At 37.2% G+C, this 20865-nt stretch overlaps 1 protein-coding gene across 2 annotated transcripts in view; it reads left to right on the plus strand.

Annotated features, from left to right (window-relative positions):
• LOC133191983 (E3 ubiquitin-protein ligase HERC2-like) overlaps window positions 1-20865 on the plus strand; it is a 63387-nt gene that overhangs the window by 29658 nt on the left and 12864 nt on the right. The window contains exons 25-60 of one of the 2 annotated variants that reach the window (XM_061327781.1): window positions 2127-2331; window positions 2665-2948; window positions 3063-3239; window positions 3516-3652; window positions 4009-4198; window positions 4443-4590; window positions 4942-5117; window positions 5233-5422; window positions 6280-6459; window positions 6626-6816; window positions 7184-7334; window positions 7480-7682; window positions 8222-8443; window positions 8600-8768; window positions 9294-9580; window positions 9849-10113; window positions 10470-10675; window positions 10861-11055; window positions 11174-11402; window positions 11726-11834; window positions 12020-12159; window positions 12483-12673; window positions 13248-13445; window positions 13737-14018; window positions 14210-14291; window positions 14629-14772; window positions 14971-15239; window positions 15580-15833; window positions 16090-16234; window positions 16811-17033; window positions 17192-17366; window positions 17569-17773; window positions 18904-19197; window positions 19570-19720; window positions 19934-20041; window positions 20251-20541. In XM_061327781.1, the coding sequence (XP_061183765.1) occupies window positions 2127-2331; window positions 2665-2948; window positions 3063-3239; window positions 3516-3652; window positions 4009-4198; window positions 4443-4590; window positions 4942-5117; window positions 5233-5422; window positions 6280-6459; window positions 6626-6816; window positions 7184-7334; window positions 7480-7682; window positions 8222-8443; window positions 8600-8768; window positions 9294-9580; window positions 9849-10113; window positions 10470-10675; window positions 10861-11055; window positions 11174-11402; window positions 11726-11834; window positions 12020-12159; window positions 12483-12673; window positions 13248-13445; window positions 13737-14018; window positions 14210-14291; window positions 14629-14772; window positions 14971-15239; window positions 15580-15833; window positions 16090-16234; window positions 16811-17033; window positions 17192-17366; window positions 17569-17773; window positions 18904-19197; window positions 19570-19720; window positions 19934-20041; window positions 20251-20541 (7066 nt within the window). The remainder of the gene's footprint in view (window positions 1-2126; window positions 2332-2664; window positions 2949-3062; window positions 3240-3515; window positions 3653-4008; window positions 4199-4442; window positions 4591-4941; window positions 5118-5232; window positions 5423-6279; window positions 6460-6625; window positions 6817-7183; window positions 7335-7479; window positions 7683-8221; window positions 8444-8599; window positions 8769-9293; window positions 9581-9848; window positions 10114-10469; window positions 10676-10860; window positions 11056-11173; window positions 11403-11725; window positions 11835-12019; window positions 12160-12482; window positions 12674-13247; window positions 13446-13736; window positions 14019-14209; window positions 14292-14628; window positions 14773-14970; window positions 15240-15579; window positions 15834-16089; window positions 16235-16810; window positions 17034-17191; window positions 17367-17568; window positions 17774-18903; window positions 19198-19569; window positions 19721-19933; window positions 20042-20250; window positions 20542-20865) is intronic. The other variant, XM_061327782.1, reaches the window with a different exon arrangement.

A 20865-nucleotide genomic window follows, 5' to 3' on the forward strand; every position in this document is an offset into this window, starting at 1 on the left:
GAGCCAAAGGCTCAAAGAGCTAATGCTATGGCCATTTGTGCGGTGTCCGTAAACTTTTTAGAATATGAGCCATAACTCAAGAACCCCAGGGCCAATTATTGTTAAATTTGTCACAGGGTATCCTTGGCCCAAGGGCTCCTGTTAGTTATAAAACTAGGGTTGTGACCCTTAAACAAGGGGAGATAATTAGGAAAATAGAAACAAAAGTACTGGTTGCTGAAAAATTTTCTTCTCAAGAACCACTGGGCAGATTATCACCAAACTTACACAAAAGGATGAGGATATGCTGTAGATTAAAACTTGCACGGGGATTTACCCTGGGGCAAAGGGCGTGGTCTCATGGTCACTTCAAAAATGACCAAAAATTACATTTTATTAAAATGTTGATATTTGCTTACTATAAGGACTATGATCATCAAATCTTGTCAGTTGATGCATCTAAGGACCTCATATCATGTTGACTCAAAAGTAGGTCACGGTGACCTACTTTTTAAATTTTGCGGCCATTCTTTTTCAAAATGATTTAGAGGCATATTTTGAACAATTTAAGGCTTATGATCATCAAACTTTGTCAGTTGATGTATCTTGGGTCCTCAAAGTACGTCGATTAAAAATCACCTTGACCTACTTTTTGAATTTTATGGGTAATCTTTCTTAAAACAATTAAGGTCATTAATTCAAGTACTGAGAGGGTAAGAATCGTTTAATCTTGTAAGATGATGCATCTTGGGGCCATAAAACATGTTTATTTAAAAGTAGGTCACAGTGACCTACTTTTTGAACTTTGCAGTCATTCGAATTCAAAGCGTTTAAGAGGCATAATTTGGACATTTTAAGGCCAATGATCATAAAGCTTTGTAAGTTGATGCATCTTGGGCCCTCAAAAAATGTCAACTGAAAAGTAGGTCACCGTGACGTACTTTTCACTTTATATGACTATAATTAAATATTTTGGGTACTAATTGGCTAAAAATCATCAAACTTCGTCAGTTGATGCATCTTGGGTCTTCGGAGTAGGTCGACTGAAAAGTAGGTCACCTTGACCTACTTTTGAAAATTTATGGCTTTAATTAAATATTTCAGGTTCTAATTGGCTTAGAATCATCAAACTTTGTCAGTTGATGCATCTTGGGTCTGCAGAGTTAATTGACTGAAAAGGAGGTCACTGTGACCTATTTTTGAAATTTATGGCTGTATTTAATATTTTCGGGTACTATTAGGCTTAGAATCATCAAAATTTGTCAGTTGATATATCTTGGGTCCTCGGAGGAGGTCGACTGAAAAGTAGATCACCATGACCTACTTTTCAATTTATATGACTATAATTAAATATTTCGGGTACTAATTGGCTAAAAATGATCAAACTTTGTCAGTTGATGCATCTTGGGTCCTCAAAGTATGTCAGTAGGTCACTGTGACCTACTTTTGAAATTTTGCGGTTATAATTTTAAAAATATTTTAGGTATTAATTGGCTTAGAATCATCCAATTTAGTTGATGCATCTTGGGTCCTCAGAGAGTGACAAGTGATAAGTAGGTCACCATGACCAACTCTCAGGTACTGATTGGCTTGGAATCATCTTGGGTTCTCAGAGTGTTTCATCTAAAATGTAGGTCATGATGACCTACCTTTGGATTTCCAAGGGTTTATCTAAATATACAGGATACTTAGAGGCTTCAAATAGAAGTGCTAGGTTGTACAGTTTATCAGAAGAGCAATTCAAGGCCCTTGGGCCTCTTGTTTAGAAATGTTTGTTTCCTTTGATCTTCCCTCAATGTATCTATGAAGTTTAAAAATGAAATTGGTTTGTAACTTTGTATTAACTATGAAACTGAAAGTTGCTTTGGATTGCTTAACAGTTTTCTTGTTAATGTGTGCTGATTTTTTTTTTTAAAAATTTCACACCAGGTTATGTAATGTCATTAATTAAAGTATATTCTTTGAATGAAATATATAGTTAAATAAATAGAAAATTAATTTTAATCATCATGAAAAATGCATTAAGAGATGATTTTTTTTTAAATGTTTAGCTACAGATTCCTCAAGAACAAGGGTTGTCATACAAGGAGATGTGTGTGCCCCTGTATTTTTACTTGGAATATTTAAAAAGAAATGCTTAACTGTAGATTCACCAAGAACAAGGGCGGTCCTACAAAGAAGTGTGTGCCCCCGTCATAGAAAGATGTAGGTTTCTCTTCAATGAGTTGAGGCCGGCCATAGGTAACGAGGTCAACGCTATGAGTCGATCCTGTCTACTTAAAAGTATACCTCGATGGAAACAGGTGTCCTTGAAAATGATGGAAGACAAGAGACGGTCCAAAAGGACCAAAGGTACTGTTTCTGGACTTAGTGGGATTCATATATTGCTTGTTAAGGTTCTATTTCATGATTGCCACCAAAATGATAGTTCGTTAAACATGATGCAAAGGCATGTGTATGCAAATACAGATTGCCTTCATTCTTCTGTGTCAAAGAGTTTTAAATCTGTAATTGCATTAAGGTTTATTATGTTTTAATAGTAGATATTAAAAAAGAAGACAATGGTAAATTTTAGCATAGAACTCCTCAACAGGACATATCATGAATAAGTCCTTGAAAAAATGCTCTTAGACTAATATGTAAGAAATAGAATAGAGATTTAAGATTTATTGTAATATCATTTAGTGGCCTGTGATTTTGGAGTGGAGTTTGTGACAGGAGAGGAGGAGCCAGTTGATGTCAAAGTGGAGAATGAAGTGGTGGCACCAGGAGCAGAAAGTGGAGAAAGAACTGGTAAAGAGGATAAAGTTCCAGCTGATGTGGATGTAGCAGAGATAAGCAAACCATCAGAGGAGGATGAATTTGAGGTCATAGTCTATCCTAAAGGGGGGGCTCCGAAAAAGATGGATGAACCAGAAGGAGAAGCCACTGTGGTGGATCACAAGGTCAAAGTTCACAGAACTAGGAGGGTTTGTAGCTATTCTTTCATAATCTTTCTGATTCAAGGTCAGCTTAAATAGTGGAAAATTTATTTGTAATGCAACTTCTTTGAAATTTATTGAAGTTATTGATGTGTTTTACAGCAAGATTCCTGGAAAGATATTGCCAGTACTGTTACAAGTGCCCAGAAGTTCCGCTGGTTGAGACAAAGAATGACTGGACACATAACAGACATGCCACTGTTGAATAAGATTATAGAGTTTGTGTTGTATGAACATCCTATTGACATTGAAAAACTTAGGCGATCTCTGCACCATCAGGTAACTGTTCTGTGAAAACTGGTTTTTCAAGGGAAAAGGAAGATTTGAAATTTTCTTCTGTAAAATCTTCAGGACTAAAAGTAGTATTACAGCATACTTTAATTTCATAGTAATAATTGGATAAATAAATTCTTGTTTTACTATAAACTGACAAAGGCAAAAAACACGTGTTACACAAGTCCATACAATAAAACTGGACCTTAATAAGTCCTGAGATATACTGATTTTCAGACATCATTACACCTTATCTAGCAATGGTTGTATTTTTTTTTTAAGGTGGAGAGGGCTCAGATGCGACTGAGCGGGATCCAGACTATGCTGTCCCTCATACATCGTGACTATTTGTTGGCTTCCTGTAAATATGCCATACTGTGTGGATGGCAGGGCCTGCTTACCATTGGACAACGAGTCTGGTAAGGAATAATGAGCCATATTTCAATGGCTCTAAAACAGATGTACATGTAGTATAAAAAAGGTTTCTGGTTTGGACATGTTACAGTGAGGTTAAAGTATTGATCTGCATCACTTTATTTCACTTTTTTTGTCATGTGTGAGATTTGGTGTTAAATACCATTGTTGTAAAAACAAAAAAATTAAAAAAAATATGAATTAATTATTATTAAAATGTTTGGATAAATACTCTTATTAAGCTAGTTAAAAAAGGTGACATGTTTTTGTGACTAACATTTACAAATTTCTAAAGTGAAAATAAGCAGTATATCTGGACAGTACTGTAATTCATCATTGAATTTCTATTAAATTTTTTCAGTCCCCCTGTACCTCACTGTCTGTCAGGGGTTCAGCTGATACCCCCCTGTGACAGAATCCTCTTAGAGATGACATATTCTGATCTCTACAAATGGGCTATCAAAGAATTGAGGGCAGCAGTGATTCAGGCCGACATGAAGTTCAAATCAAGGGGGATAAATCCTGCTATTCCTCCAGTTGACGTCAGCAAGGTACAGATTTACTCTTTAAAAAATATGTTTGAAGTTATATTGTTGTATTTTCATTTGATACATGTATATAGTAGTGCTGAGATTTTCTTGAAATATTTAAGAATTCTTTAAACTTTTTCCATCCAATTTCAAATAATTTACTGATAGAATTTTTTGTAATTGATAACTTAAAAAAAAAATAAATAGAATATTGATTGTAATTAGTAGTAGCACTTGATGTTAATTCATTGGCTGTTTTATTCAGGAGAGACTAAGTTTAGGAGCACTGCCTCAGTCCCGCTTTATATTGGCCATGCTGGGAATTCTGGTATCAGAGCACCAGTCAAGCAGCCTTAGTTTGCTGCTCAATTCTGGGGTTCTTGGATTGTCGCAGACTTTGATGAGACTTGTTGGTAAGTCACAGAGAAGCTATGGCATGATTCATCAAAGTAATGGAGAACAGAATGTTCTGTAAATTATGTAAATACAGAATATGTATGAAAGTGAGTATATTTCTGTGTTATTAATTTATTGAAGGAATATACTCTAGACAAAATCTACAAGATTGTAATAATCAAGAGAATTATCAATGGGAAAGAAATTTGAAAAAAAGTGAAACTATTTTGACTCTTGTCCAATCCAGATTTATTAGATGACTTTATTTTACATGTAATTGTGGCAATGATGTAACTACTCTACTTCTGTTTGTGGCCCTTGCATAAGTACTCCTTGCAAATACATATAGCTGTTTTCCTTTATTTAAGGACCAGATCCTGACAGAGTTCTCCAGGATAACATGGTATCCATGTGTGCTGTGTTAGAGGAACAGAAACACAAGAAACAATCAGCTCCCGTCCCCATCTCAGGCCCAGAGCTGGCGGCCATGATGAAGATTGGGACTCGTGTTATGAGGGGCGTGGATTGGAAATGGGGGGATCAGGTAAGTTCAAACAGAGAAAGGTCAGGGGAAACAGATCAGAGGACAATGAATATTTATTTAGAAAGTAAGCATATAAAGGCAAAGTCAGATACAGGAGTGATAATTTTTTTTTTAGGATGGTCCTCCCCCCAGTCTGGGAAGAGTGATTGGGGAGTTGGGAGATGATGGGTGGATCCGAATTCACTGGGATACTGGAAGCACTAACAGTTACAGGATGGGCAAGGAGGGGAAATATGACCTCAAATTAGCCGAACCTCCAGAAATGCCAGATAATGATGATAATGAAGATGAGGAACTGGAAACAGGTAAAATCAACACAGGTTATCCCAGATAAATCTATTTGTAAACATCCTTGTTTATTTTGTTTAGAAAAAAAGAGTTATTTAGGTTTATGTCAACAATCAACTTCTTTATTTTTTTAAAAATGAATTATCATGACAATATCTCTTTTAGTAAAGGAATAATTGAAGAAAATATTAATATAAGATAGTTTCATGGGGCATTAATATGTAATATCAGCATTATTTTTTTTTTCAAGGAAATGGCTGTTAACGTTGTTAGCAATACACTTTTCATGACATTTAATGCACTTTTCAAATACACCAATAAACCAATCTTTGACAGGCATGCATTGAATTTCTTTACTGCTCTCCTGATATAGCTGTTCAATATCAAAATTTGGTCTTAACTAACATCATGCCAGTTCAATATCAAAATTTGGTCTTAACTAGGATCATGCCACAATATTTTATTATTTCTCTGTGTGCCGACAACAGATATGATAATGCTATTTTCTGACAAAAGCAAGATTTTCCATGGGAATTTGTCCCAGAGTTATGACAAATAGTGGCAATCTAAGAAATCTGCAGAATTTTCTACCGGTGGATTGAACAGAAATTATGATTCTGGGGAATTTTATCCTGTGGAAAAAATACATTTACTGTATCTCTAAATAGGAAAATTAATGTGTATTTTTCTAGAAATCATATTATGTATAGTACATTGTATATCTTTTAGTGTAGGCAAGACAGAAATCAAATGCTTACATTCTATCCCCTCCAAAGGGTTAATCATTAACACCCAAACATTTTAACATTTACAGTAATTCGCTTGAATGTGCATTTATTTGCTAAACCAGTCTTTTTCCTTTTACTTTATGCAGACCCTGTGAAAGCAGAGAGTAGGCATCCAACAGCTGTAATACGACGATCAACTCTTTATCTATTGCGCAATCTCTCGCTGTCATGTGGAATATATGCAGAGCAAGCTCAGAAAGAGGCTATCAGTGCATTGTGTGGCCTAATGAGGAAAATATTGGATGCAGGATGCAATTATGGAATTAGTATGTGTAAAATTAAGTCTGTTAAGAGATTGCAGTATAACAATTTGTTACAGTTGTAAAAGAATGTTCTGTGTCTTATCAAACAATAGTGGTGTTAATGCGGGCAAAAATGTTTTCAAATTGTGATATTTGATGCAATGGACAGTGATTGAAATGATTATTTCAGATTCAAACTACATCCCTACACAGATAGCTAGTGAACAGCACTACAGCTGGTGTACGCTTGGCTTTGTTCGGTCAATTGCGACAAGTCCAGTCATCTGTGAAGCCCTCAGTTCACAGAAGTGGATCGATCTGTTACTAAAAATACTGGAGGATGAAAAGCCATCCCAACCCACCAAAAATATCATTAAGCAGGTTGGACGAAATTATAATCTTGAAATTAACAAGATTAAGTAAAGAAACAGTATTCAGAAATGCCTCAAAATCACTGATTTTGATGCTGTTGTACAAACTTAAGATATGCAGCAAATTTTCTTATTTTGTAATGGCTAATGATCAGAATAATTCCTGAGGATGACCATTAATAAGCCTTCAGTTGACAAGTATTCACTAAATAAACCTCAGTTAAGTTCAGTTTTATTAATTTACTTATCAAGAGGTGGCCCTGTTGTTTCTGAAGAGGTCAGAATAGGAAGCATTGAAACAAATAGAAAACAATGAACATTACTGTAATAATTTATTAGATTTGACTTTATTAACATTGAACATTGTATAACTGTAGATTCTGATTCTGAGGTTTTTGGAGTCAGTATTGCCTCACTGGAGTAAGAATACAGATGAAACACGAGTGAAGACAATCGTACAGAGGCTGTTTAATCTCCTGGGCAAAGTCATCATGGGATGTTCTGCAGATCCTACGCTATTCTCACAGAGTAAGAACAGTTACATGTATAAAATATCTTCAAAACCTATGTAGCTAGATCTACGGTTTTCTGTGATTTTTTTATGGCTGGAGTTTTCTTTTATGACAGACCCCATATAATTTCTGAACAAATGCTGGTGTTTTTTGTCTTCTAGATGATGTTCTTAGGAAGGGGCACAAGCCATGTGTTTCAGTCTCCCTGACCGCCTCCTACACCAGTACGTTGGGGGAGGAGTTGGTGTGTCTGATACGAACCCTCCATGTCAGTGAGTGTTGGAACTCTCACATCAACACCTTCATTACTGATCAGCTTGTAAACATTGGAGACATGATGGTGGAAAAAGTCTGTCCATCACAGGTAAAAGAGCTTATTTCTGACTGGCCAAATCTGGGATTTTATCTGTTTATGAATTACTTTGAATATAAATACATGTACCTACTAGCTTGTAGGAATGTTTTTAGCCATTCCTGATTTTGTTGTATTCTGTCTTTTTTTCCCAAACTATAGAAATTCACTGGAAATACTGTATACAGGATTATTTTTGCCCATGTGTTATTTTCACCCTATTATACTTGCAATCAATTTTGTCCCATTTTAAATTGGCCAAGACAGCTGTTTTAAAAGCTAAAACTTTCTGTGTTGAATTCGCCCTGTTTTAAATTTGCCTACTTGTTTCAAGGCAAAAATATAATTGGAGACAAATTTTCAGCTAGTATACAGCATTCAAATAAAGGGAATGAAAGTTTTGTTAACATTTGATCATTCCAGTAACTGAAGTTTGTTAGAAAACTCTTGCAATTATTTCTCTGATCACTTATTTTCTAATGATGACCAAGGTTAACTGTTTATTTTATCAAGAAAATAAATATTTCTTAGAAACCTCATGTTATTTTTAGGAGCTTCTCTCTGAGGACACTGTGTTGGTAGATCGTTTGCCAATTGTTCTGGCTTGCCTAGCCGTGATTGGTGGAATTGATAACAGGGCAAGGTTAGGTGGAAGGGTGGAACATGAAGACTATGGCAGTGGTACTATTGCCAAGATCACTTCAAAAGGAAAAATCCATGTGCAATTTAATGACGGAAGCTTGCGAGCTTGTAGATTGACTGAATTAGCTGTGGTAAGAGAATGGCTCTTATTCTTGGACTTTGAGAAATCTTCAGATTTTCAATTATTTTCCCCACAATGTTAGTTGTACATTGAGGTTATATGTATGTTCTTTGTTAAATTTAAAATTAAAATTAAGAATTTTTTAATTACGTGTATATGTTTACAGGCTGTGAATCAGGACTTTTGTGTGAGTAAGCTGGAGATGACACCAGATGTCATCAAAATGTGGTCAGCCATTGTTGGTTACACAGGAACAGGATTGAAGATGGAGAAGGATTTCCCCAAAGACAGACCTCTGGCTTCTAGCACTGCCAGTATAGAATCGGAACGTACCTGTAAGTTAATTAAGTAGATCAAGGTCTTAATTATGAATTAACTCTGCTATAAATCAACTTTTCAAGATGTTTACTAGATAGTAAATACTTAGAGATAAGGATATATCACAATTTTAGAATAGAGCAATTTTTTTTAATTTTGAAAATGTGAAAATAACTACATCTAGTATGTGCACAATATAAGTATCCTGCAATATGAGACATGCAGTGTGGGTATATAATGTGTATAACAATATTGTTTGATATATTATATTCAGGGTTCATGCAAAGAATAGTTCACATTTTTCTCTGTAGTTGAGATGAAAAAAAACTTTATAGTTAATATATGCACGAAAAAAATCAAACAACAAGTAATACAATGACGTACTTTGAAGAGAATTCAACTGTAGAAATCTGTTGTGTTTTGTATCAGTTGAGATAATAAGATAATAAGATATTATATTTAGTATAAATATGTAATAAAATGCCATATTTTATACAGCAGAATTTTAATAAGTAATGTACATGTACTTTTTGTATATGTAGCAGCCAGTGGTGTAGATGTGAGAGAACTTCGAAAACAGCAACTAAAGCTGGGGCTGCTCAGAGCCTCCAGAGTCCTGTTGTCTTGTCAGTCACATCTCCGACAGATCCTCAGTGGAATTTCAGTGGTGGATCAAGGATTATCAGAGGTGGAAGCTGGGGTGGAAGAGATCAGTGATGAGGATCCAGAGAGTGAATCATCTTCTTTGAATACCATATTACAGCAGTTAATGAGTGTGGCTACCCAGCCTTCTCCCATCAAAGCCGTCTTCTCCAGAGAAGAACTGGAGGTGAGATAATGATTAACAAGGCTTTACAAATTGAAAGATATGTTTATCAGACAATTAAGTGTATGCAGTCATTCTCCAAATACCCAGGGAAGCAATCAAAATCTGTTTTGAAAGCAATCAGAAATGTGTGTGTGTAGATTGTAGATTTTCAATTATCATATTTCTTAAGAAGGATGACTGAGAAATTCATCAGTGAAATGGACACACAGTTATGCAGAAAGGGATTTAAGTTAGAATTTCTAATGTTAAATATTTCTTCATTTCACAGGGTGCTGCCTTGGCAGTTGCTCAGTACTTGACTGCCACAAGCCAGCTGGAAATTGATGATTCTGAATCGTCAGATTCTGAGAGTGAGAACGAGCAGGCTCCTCCCATCAGACCTCCTGTTGAGGTGCCCAATAACACGAACCGGCCTCATAAACCGAAGAAAGCCAGAAACCAGGAACCTCAACCAGAGGTTAGTCCAGTGGTGACACAGCTCATGGAAATGGGATTTCCAAAGAAAAATGTCAAGCTGGCAATGAAGGCTATTGGTGAGTGATCCTTGGTCAAATTGGTGTTGTTTGATTAAATTACCTGTAAATGTAATTCTCCAAATAATGAGAGAAAGAAGTTCTGATTCAAGTTAATTCAAATAAATGTACACAACTTGCAAAAAAAATATCATATTGCATCAAGATTTCCAGGAGTTTTGAGGAATAAAAATTTGGGAAATTATTAAAACTTTAAGTGCAGGTGCAATGTTTTGAAAGGTTCTAAATTCTGGTAATTCCTGACATGATCTTTCAAGTACATGTATAAGATGAGATCATCATCATATTGGCATTAAGTATAAAATTTATGGTAAATTTCTTGAAATTTAAAAAAATAAATGATTTTTTGCTTTAAGGGGGCTCATCCTTGGTCCCTAATCCTGACCAGCCCAGTATTGAGGCCCTGGTAGGGTGGCTGATTGAACACCCTCAGATTAACGTCCATGATGTGGAGGACAGCGATAGTGATTCGGAGGAATATTCCACGGATTCTGATGCCACATCCGAAGATTTGGAGGAAGAGAACTCCTTTGACATTAACACAGAGGTTGTGACATATGGGGTAATTTATTAAATGTCTTAGATGAAATATGAATTAGAAAATTTAATCTGTATGCCAATATACATTTATGTGATTGGGATTCAAAATTTTTTGGTGAATCAGTGAGGAGTTAAGAATATCTGGGGTTAGGAATATCTGGCACTAGAAGAATCTGTCTCCGATTTACATTTTTGTTATAATTTCAGAGTTTGAATAATGAAGCAGCAGGAATAGTTCCACCAGCGGCTCCCACACAACAGACGTACAAGAAACGGGCCGATTTCCTGAGTAATGATGAGTATGCCATGTATGTCAGAGACACCATTCAACCCAACATGAGTGTTAGGTGTTGCCGCACTTATGAAGAGGTTCACGAGGGGGATATTGGAAAAGTTGTTAAGGTAAAAAAAAAATAGAGACATTATTTGCAAAAAAGGGATAATGTGAGCCATTATGAAATAAGTTTTTCAAACCTTTTCAATTTTGAATTGTTAATGTGAAATACTTCTGATATTCTAGCTTGACAGAGATGGTCTTCATGACTTGAACATCCAAGCTGACTGGCAGAGGAAAGGTGGAACATACTGGGTCCGATATATTCATGTGGAGATTCTGGGATTCATGGGAAACGAGACTGGTTCCACTCAGAAAATCTCAGTGGGAGACAAAGTTCATGTCAAACCCAACGTGGTCACGCCCACCTACAAGTGGGGGTCCGTGTCTCATAACTGCATTGGAACTGTTACAGGTATTGTACTAAATTGCTGGATTTCAATTTATTGGACGAGTTTCAGCACTTTCAGTGGACACTGTCCATGAAGTGTGTTGCAACATTCTGCTATTTCATTTAGACTGACTTCACTTTGTTTATATATTTTTTGTCTTTAATTAGTTAACAGAATGTCATATATACATATTTTGGAGTAAAAATTAATGAAAAATCACACTCATCCCCTCTTCCCTTGAATCTCTAGTACTGTACTTTGAATGCACAAACATTGATTTGGAGTCACACACCCCTTGAAATAAAGTCCTTGTACTTGATTGACTTTTATTGTATGTTTATTTCAGCTATCAATGCCAATGGTCGAGATCTTACAGTAGACTTTCCACAGCAATCTCACTGGACAGGGGTTATTGATGAAATGGAAATTGTACCAAGTTCTCATCCTGGAGTAGGGTATAATACATTTACCTAACTCTTTCAAACAAGTTATGTTGACTGTATTGCAAAATTTTATTTAAGAAAAGAAAAAGAAATAAAAATTTAATTCCAAATCCTGAGAGTTATGTTTCTGTGATTGATGATCAATTTGTACTACTAATTTTGAAATACTGGAGAAGTTCTTTGGAATTGTGTTTTAGGTGTGATGAATGTGAACTGTTCCCCATAGTGGGCCCCAGATACAAATGTCAGAAATGTCCCAGTTATGACATGTGTGAAAACTGCTTCCGAATCAAGAAACACAAACACAGTCATGCCTTCATCAAAATATCAGAACCAGGTAACAATTTTTGAATAATGGAAGACTTCTAGCACAAGTAACTAAAGATATTTTATTAAGAAGCATATTTTAATGGATCTTTTTGGAAAAAATACTCTGCTTTTTTCAGAAACTTTTTTTTCTCTTGAGATTGAATGGACGAAATATTTTTGAAAAAGATTAGCAAAATTTAAAGCTGTGATCCATTACATGTATTTTGTTTCAATTTGAGATCAGTTTTAATTCAAGTAGCAAAACAAGATAGCAGAGTTTCTCATGTGAGCTGCACAGGTTGCTGATTGGATCAAAACTTGAAGTTATTTTCTGAATTTTCTTTTCTGTAGATTGTGAGCCCTCTTTTGCTGGTAAGGCTGGCAAACAGAGGCGGAAGTTTGGTGTCCTGTCCTCGAGATCCATTATCGATGATTGGCATTCATGTGTCAAGGCCGTCACGGTATCTTCACGAGAAAATCAGGCTCACAGACTCATCAATGGAAACAATGGCTATTGGCAGAGTTCAGGGTCACAAGGCAAGGTGAGAGGATACAGAGTTAGGTCAGGGTCACAGACTCATCAATGAAAACAATGGCTATTGCCAAAGTTCAGGGTCACAGGGCAAGGTAAGAGGTTACAGGGTTAGGCAGGGTCACAGACTCCTCAATGGAAACAATGGCTAGTGGCAGAGTTCAGGCTCACAGGACAAGTTAAGAGGTTACAGGGTTACGTCAGGGTCACAGACTCATCAATGAATGGAAACAATGGATATTGGCTTAGTTCAGGTTCACAGGGCAAGGCGAGAGGTTACAGGGTTAGGTGTGAAAGAAATGTGAACATGATGCTAAAAAGAGGTGTTTCTTTCTTCATGGTGATGCACTAACTGCACTCTAGATGTTTTGTTGTACATGTACATTCATGCAGGTTAGCCAAAAATACTGTACATGTAGTTTTGCCAAAGGCAATGAGTTCAATTTCGGAATACCAGCAAAGTTTAAAACAAATTTCAAATTTATAATTTAAAACATTAATTTATAAATGATTCTGAAATTAATTCCTCATCTAAAAGCAGATACGTGTACATATAAAACAGTGATTCATTTCCTCTGTGTTAGCACTGGATCCGACTGGAGATGCAGACAGACATCCTTTTACATAGACTGTATATGAAGGTGGAACCTTCTGACTCCAGCTACATGCCAAGTTTGGTGGTTATTAGTGCTGGAGATACATTAAACTCCATGAAAGAGATCCGTGCAGTCAATATCACATCATCTGAGTCTATCGTTACACTTCTACAGGACCTGAATGATGTGAGTCTGAGTTTCATTACTCTATATATTTCAGACATTATTTGCTCATCCTTTGCCCCAGTACAAAAAAGTTTTTTTGACAAAAGACAAAAAATAAATAAATAAAATTCAAGGATATATTTAAAATCCCATACTATTTTAAGTATTAATTAATTGACTGGTGAAACTGATTGTTTGTAATGAGATTTGTACATCAAGGCGAGTACAAGTATGGCTAAATTATAATCAGTTTGGTGTAAGTAAATCACTTTCCTTTTTTTGTTGGTGTAATGATATCTCTTTCTTTTGCAGTACTTTCGCTTCATTGAGATTGGCATCAAACAATGTCGCAGCAGTGGCATTGACTGTAAAGTTCACGGTCTGACAATTCTGGGGAGGTTAAGGTCAGATGAGGATGATGCAGCCGCTAACTTTTCATTCCTGGCATCAGACAGGGAGGAGGAAGAAGAGGAAAAGGTCAATAGTGCATCGGTCAAAAAGAAGAAGAAATCAACAACTAAGGAAATCCAGACTAATGTATTCTGCTGGGGGCTGAATGACAAAGATCAACTGGGCGGGCCTAAAGGATCAAAGGTCTGTAAAATAACAAACAAGAGCAATTCATTAATAATCCCATTTCATCTATAAAATGTACTTATATGACATATTGTATGAGTAAAAAGCATTTCTAGCTGGCACTGGTAAGTCAGCAAGTCAGATTTCTGCAACCAGCACAATTTTTGTTCTATCTAAAATTAAATGTCATGAAGCCAATTTTCATGCAGATTAAACTTCCAACTTTGAATGACAATCTGTCAGCTCTGAGATGTGTGCAGATTGTGGGTGGATCCAAAAGTTTATTCTGTGGTAAGGTTTGAGTCATTTAGCACAGATAAAAGATTGCATAGCAGTTAATTTTAGAATGATTAGTACTATTTCATGGAGATGGATTTTGAAGAAATAATTGAAAAAAGAAATGCAGACCCTATACTATCAATGTTATGAAAGCATAAGGATATTTTATCTATAGATGGAATATGCAAGAAAATGGTTTAAGTTTTGTAAAATCAGTTTAACAAATATGATTAACAGACCAGTATTGAACATTTAGATAGGATTTTTATAATTATTGCATGGTAAGTCAAAGGCATTTGTTGATATTTCTAGGTTTCATAGTAGGGATTTTTTTTATCTCAATTTACAGTGACCCAAGAAGGAAAAGTTTATGCCTGTGGTGAGGCCACCAATGGGAGATTAGGTCTGGGGATCAGCACAGGGACTGTCTCTGTTCCACGGCAAATCACTTCTCTGAGTCAATATGTTGTGAAAAAAGTAGCAGTCCATTCAGGTAACAACAAGCATATGTCATCATATCATACACAAAAATGTCAATTCAATCATTTTATGGCAAATAGAAAAAAATATATTTCTACAGGTAACCTTAAACCAAATGCTTAAAAAAAGCTATAAAATTCTTTGATTTTTGTTGAAATGAAAGATAGGGAATATTCTTGACACTCACAATGTGCCTGTTTACTTGGAATAGGTGGCCGACACTCACTGGCCTTAACAACTGACGGAAAGGTCTTCTCATGGGGAGAAGGGGATGATGGGAAACTGGGACATTTCAGCCGCTGGAACTGTGATAAACCGAGACTGATAGAGGCCCTGAAATCAAAGCGTGTGAGAGACATTGCCTGTGGGAGTTCCCATAGTGCTGCCATTACTTCTAATGGGGATCTGTACACCTGGGGCCTAGGGGAGTATGGAAGACTTGGGCATGGAGACAATACAACACAGCTGAAACCCAAACAGGTTAGGCTTTGGGGATACTATTATTCGCATCATCTTTTATTTGCGATTCGTCAGTTTGAAATCAATCTGCAACGATTAATTTCTGCGACTGAGGAATCATTCTCTACAAATACAAAGCAAAATAAATAGTTAGCGGCAATTATTATTTGCGAGTTAACATAGGTGGCAAAAGTCGCAGATATCCTCGCACGCGAATAAAAGTTGGTTTACAGTATTTTATTGGTGGGACTAATCAAAATGAAGTTAGAATTTTTATTGCATTTTGTTATCCACATTTGAAGAAAATTTTTCAGTCTGTTTTTGGAGAGATTGCTTTATTCTGGACACTTTCTTATTGTAGGTCAAAGCCTTAGCCCATCAGCGAGTGGTACAGGTGGCATGTGGGAGTCGGGATGCCCAGACCCTGGCCCTCACAGACGAGGGCATTGTCTACTCCTGGGGGGATGGGGACTTTGGAAAACTGGGTCGAGGGGGGAGTGAGGGTTGTAATGTTCCTCATGAAGTGGAGAGATTGAGGGATCAGAAGGTGTGGCAGATTGAATGTGGTGCCCAGTTCTCATTAGCTCTGACCAAGTCTGGACAAGTGTGGACATGGTGAGTATTTGTTCCATACTAAATACAGTATGTACTAGAGATGGACTCCCTTTGGGTTGCATGTGTCTGTGCTCAATAAAGAGTACATGAAATGATTCCATTGCCCTCTTACAACCAATTTGTCAAAGTAATCATACCTGCCGGTAAATAGAATTTGCAGCAACCTGAAACTTAATTTTAAAACTTAATAGGATACAGAAAATGAGGAGGAGTGATAAAAATGTGATATACTGATGCACTTGAATTTCTGTTTCAGGGGCAAAGGTGACTATTTTCGACTGGGCCATGGAACAGATGCTCATGTAAGAAAGCCACAGATTGTGGAGGGACTGAAAGGGAAGAAAATTGTCCATGTAGCAGTGGGGGCACTCCACTGTCTGGCTGTCACTGACACGGGACAGGTATGTCATTTAGAAACAAAGGGCAGGGGTCCAAAATGAGGTAAAATGATGAGGAATTTCACTGGCTGTCCCTGGCACCGGAATGGTAAATCATTCATTAACAATAAAAATGAATGCCAGATGAGTGAGTAGCATATGAGGCAATCCTGGCTGTTGCTGATGTGGGATTGGTGAGCAAAAGGAATACGTCAAAGAAGGGGGGAGTTATTAATTTCATATTCCATTGTGTTGCAGTTATCACATACATAGGACAAGCATTTATAAATATACTTGGTATTTGGGAGGGGGATTCAAGGGATGGGGGGGATATCAGTGGATGCATTCTTTGTCTAGAGATCACTGGTCTAGGGCAGATATCTATATATTGTAAAGGTTTTGGTTTTAGGAGGAGTAAACATATACCCACAGCTTGTGTATCACAAGCTTAAGTACACATATGTAAGTCAATCAGTCTCAAGAACCAGGATTAGACAGATGGAAGTATACTGCCCTAATACCGGTAGTTTTAACATTTTGAATTGCATAGATTGAAGGATTTGAATTTCTCAAATTTTCTCACTATGACTTGATGACTAGGTCTATGCATGGGGAGATAATGACCACGGACAACAAGGAAATGGAACCACCACAGTCAATAGAAAGCCAGCCTTGGTGGTGCTGGAGGGATACAAGATCAGTAAGGTAGCCTGTGGTTCCTCCCACAGCATTGCCTGGGCCACCACCGACATGTCTGTTCCCACCACTCATGAACCAGTACTGTTCTCTACCTCTAGGGATCCTTTGGGGGCAACACTTCTGGGTAAGGATTAGGATTGTAAATTCCTATTGTATGAAGATTTGACTGATATTGGGGGGAAGGCAGAAAATGTGGGCCAATCTAGGTGGAATATACTAATTTCTTAAGCATTTCATTTTTAACATTCAGCAGTAATGTTGTTTTCCCATTGATTCAAAAAGGTGTGAATGAGAGCAATGCTGATGAGAACTCTGTATCTACCGCTGCCTCACAAAGCCCAACATCCAAAGCTGCACGTCCATCACTGGCCAAAATCATTCTCTCACAGGACACTGACACCAGTAAACAACAGGCCCTGGGTTACATTCTGACTGCTCTACAGATTCTGTACTCCAGGTAAAAGCATCCCAGTTTCTCTGAATTTATTGGCTAATTAGCCTTGTGTAAAAAAGGAAGTAAATCATGGGGGAAGGGGGGGGGGGAGTTTGTTTACAAGATGTAAATGTAATTTACTTACAAGTAAGTATTTAATAAGACACTATTTCTGTCAACAATAGCATTGTTTTCATTCACAAGACTTAATTTTCATGTTTTACAGAGATGCCATAGTTAAGTCATTGGAGACAGATGGCCAGCCTGTGCCAGTTTCTCCAGAAATGAAACCACTGGGTATGACAGGTTCCCCGGCAGCCAGTACTGACGAGCTTCCCATGGACAGGGAGGAGGGGGTGACAGATGAGGTGCTGGATCATGCCGACATACAGCTGACTGTGGGGGAGACTGTCACAGAAGCTGTCAGTGGGGTAAGTTTTATACAAAATTAATAAATACCATGTAGACATAAAATGGTTTTACAAAGCGGACTTTTGAAATACCTTATGGATTCCTGTCTCACAAGATGCTTAGAATTCATTGCACACATTTTTAGCTCACCTGAGCAGAAGGCTCAAGTGAGCTTTTCTGATCACATTTTGTCCAGCGTCCGTCTGTCTGTCTGTCTGTCCATCTGTCTGTCCGTCTGTCTGTCTGTAAACTTTTCACATTTTTGACTTCTTCTCAAGAACCACTGGGCCAAATTCAACCAAACTTGCCACAAAGCATCCTTGGGTGAAGGGGATTCAAGTTTGTTCAAATGAAGGGACACACCCTCTTTCAAGGGGAGATAATTAGGAATTAGTGAAAAAATAATGGCATCATTTAAAAATCTTCTTCTCAAGAACCACTGGGCCAGGAAAGATGAAACTTATGTGGAAGCATCCTTGGGTAGTGTAGATTCAAGTTTGTTCAAATCATGACCCCCGGGGGTAGGGTGGGGCACAATGGGGGATCAAAGTTTTACATAGAAATATATAGGAAAATATCTTTAAAGATCTTCTTCTTAAGAACAGCAAAGCCATGATTGGTCATATTTATTTGGAAGCATTCTCAGGTAGTGTAGATTCAAGTTTGTTCAAATCATGACCCCCGGGGGTAGGGTGGGGCCACAATGGGTGATCAAAGTTTACAGAGAAATATATAGGAAAAAATCTTTTTCTCTGTCAAATTGATATGGAGGCATCCATGGGTAGTGTAGAATGAAATTTGTTCAAATGAGGGCCCCCAGGGGTAGGGTGGGGCCACAATGGGGAATCAAATTTTTACAAATGAATATATGGGAAAAAATCTGCTGCTCAAGAGCAGCAAAGCCATTTGTTATATTGATATGAAAGTATCATCAGGTACCGGTAGTTTAAAATTCAACACCCCCCTCCCTGTAAACTTTTCAATACTGAACTGATTTTTGCTTTTTTCCTAGCCAATGTGCTCAGGTGAGCGATGTGGCCCATGGGCCTCTTGTTCTACTCACTTGTGACCGAAAAGTTCCTAAACAGATTCTCTTTGGGAAAGTCATGAAACGTTCAAAATAATGGCAGTTTTGTTTTGATAATTTTAGATGCACTCAGAAATTTCCTCATACACAAGCATGCAAAGTCTGGCAGCTTTAGTTCCCATGGAAACAAGCATCATAGCAGAGACCTTGACCTCTGCAGATGAGGTCATGAGTACTATGGAAACTGGCCCAACAAATTTCCCATCAGGTCTGGATGACTTCACTGCTCGAATGACTGTTAACGATGCTCGTAATTTGGTTGAACTTCTGAAGCTTGCTGTGGCATCCAGAATGGGAGATTTGGCCAAAGAGGGTCTGTCAGACATTCTCACTCGACTGGCCAAGGCATATCCTCAGGTAGGTCTCCCATTTTGTTTTATTGAATGAGTCATGTATGTGATGTGCTCTCTCGTCACTTGAAGTTCTGTTGCATTGGGCAGGGTCATCAGCTGACGATAGAATTCATATTCTTACAATTTTCATTCATGTCCTTGAAATCAAGCTTTTAAGCCACAATGTTTGTAAAAGTTTTGTTATAGCTTTGAGCTGTCATTTCATACATTTTATCTTTGAAATCTAAGATGTTGCAGACAAATATTAAATACCTTGGAGAACTGGACAATGTGTAGTAGATCTTCATACAATCACTCCTGCAGTTAAAACCTCTATCCACTCTTTTATTTTGTGGAATAATTATTTTTTACTTAAATTCACTGTTTTCATTCGAAGGTGGCTGAGATGTTGTTGGAGCTGTGTGTTACAGAGTTGGAGGATGTGGCTTCAGATCGGGTTTGTGGGAGGCTACCACAACCCGTGGTACAGGAATGTCCCCACCCCTACAGTGATGATACCTCCCTCAGTGGCACAGTCAAAATCCCAGGTAAATAATCACTTAGTGGCACAGTTAAAAAGCAGCAAAGGACATGAAATCACTGAAAGCAGCTAGAAAAGCCACCAGAATAACCAAGTGTATGGATAGTACATTAATTTGGTGCAGATAGATAGAATTCATTAACTATCAGGTCGACATTTATCTGATCGTACTTGTATGTGAATTAAGTAAGACCACATTTTGATAACACTCATGTTGTAGGAGCTGATTCCTTGCGGGTGGAGTTTGATCGCAGATGTTCTACGGAGAGGAGACATGATCCCTTAACAATCTCTGACAGTTCTGGTAGAACCCTGGCTGTCAAATCAGGTAAAGAGCTCTATATTTTATGAATTAAATTTATGAAAATTATAAAGTTTGGTATTAAATCATATAAATGAAAGATTTATGAAAAATGGCTTAGTCTTGAATTATAGGTAATAGTGTAAAAACTAAAAAGATTATTTCAGTTTTGTAGATCATTTTAAGTAGATTTGTGGGATTCTTAAAAAGTTACAGTAAACTAATTTTTTTTAAAGGGCGAGAATGGTCTGATTGGTCCCAGGAGCTCCGGATCGATGGAGATGAGCTGCGATGGAAGTTTGTCAGCGATGGCTCCGTAAATGGCTGGGGCTGGTACTTCACCGTCTATCCCATCATGCCTGCCGCTGCTCCCATGGACATGCTTTCTGACAGAACAGTTCTGTCACGTCCCTCCATAGACCTTGTCACCTGTCTTCTGGACTTCAAACTGGACATAAATCTGGCCAGGAATATTGTCACCAGATTAGCTGCAACTTTGGCTGCCAATGCCCAGCTGAGTTCACTAGGTTGGTTTCAGTGAATAAATTTTTTCTCCCACAGCAGTGGTAGTCAAGTTCAAAGTCACTGGCAAAAAAAAGTATGTGAACGTGATTGAAAAAGTACTTTGATAGTTTGTACCTGAGAAAAATTTAATCTATAACCTGAGGATGTGTCTTGAATGTGGCCCAAAGTTATTAACAAAAGGACAAGGTTACCTGAAAAAAAAAAGAATGAAATGTTTTGGGTGGTCAGTTTATTAGCTTGAACATTATATATGGTCATTTTCAATATCTGAGTTGAGATGAATATGTCTATTAAGTAAATTAATTACTTAGAGTCATGATATAATG

This window comes from Saccostrea echinata, unplaced genomic scaffold, assembly GCF_033153115.1.
Source record: "Saccostrea echinata isolate AGI-Se365-2 ecotype Australia unplaced genomic scaffold, CSIRO_AGI_Sech_v1 ptg000025l, whole genome shotgun sequence".
Taxonomy (NCBI): domain Eukaryota; kingdom Metazoa; phylum Mollusca; class Bivalvia; order Ostreida; family Ostreidae; genus Saccostrea; species Saccostrea echinata.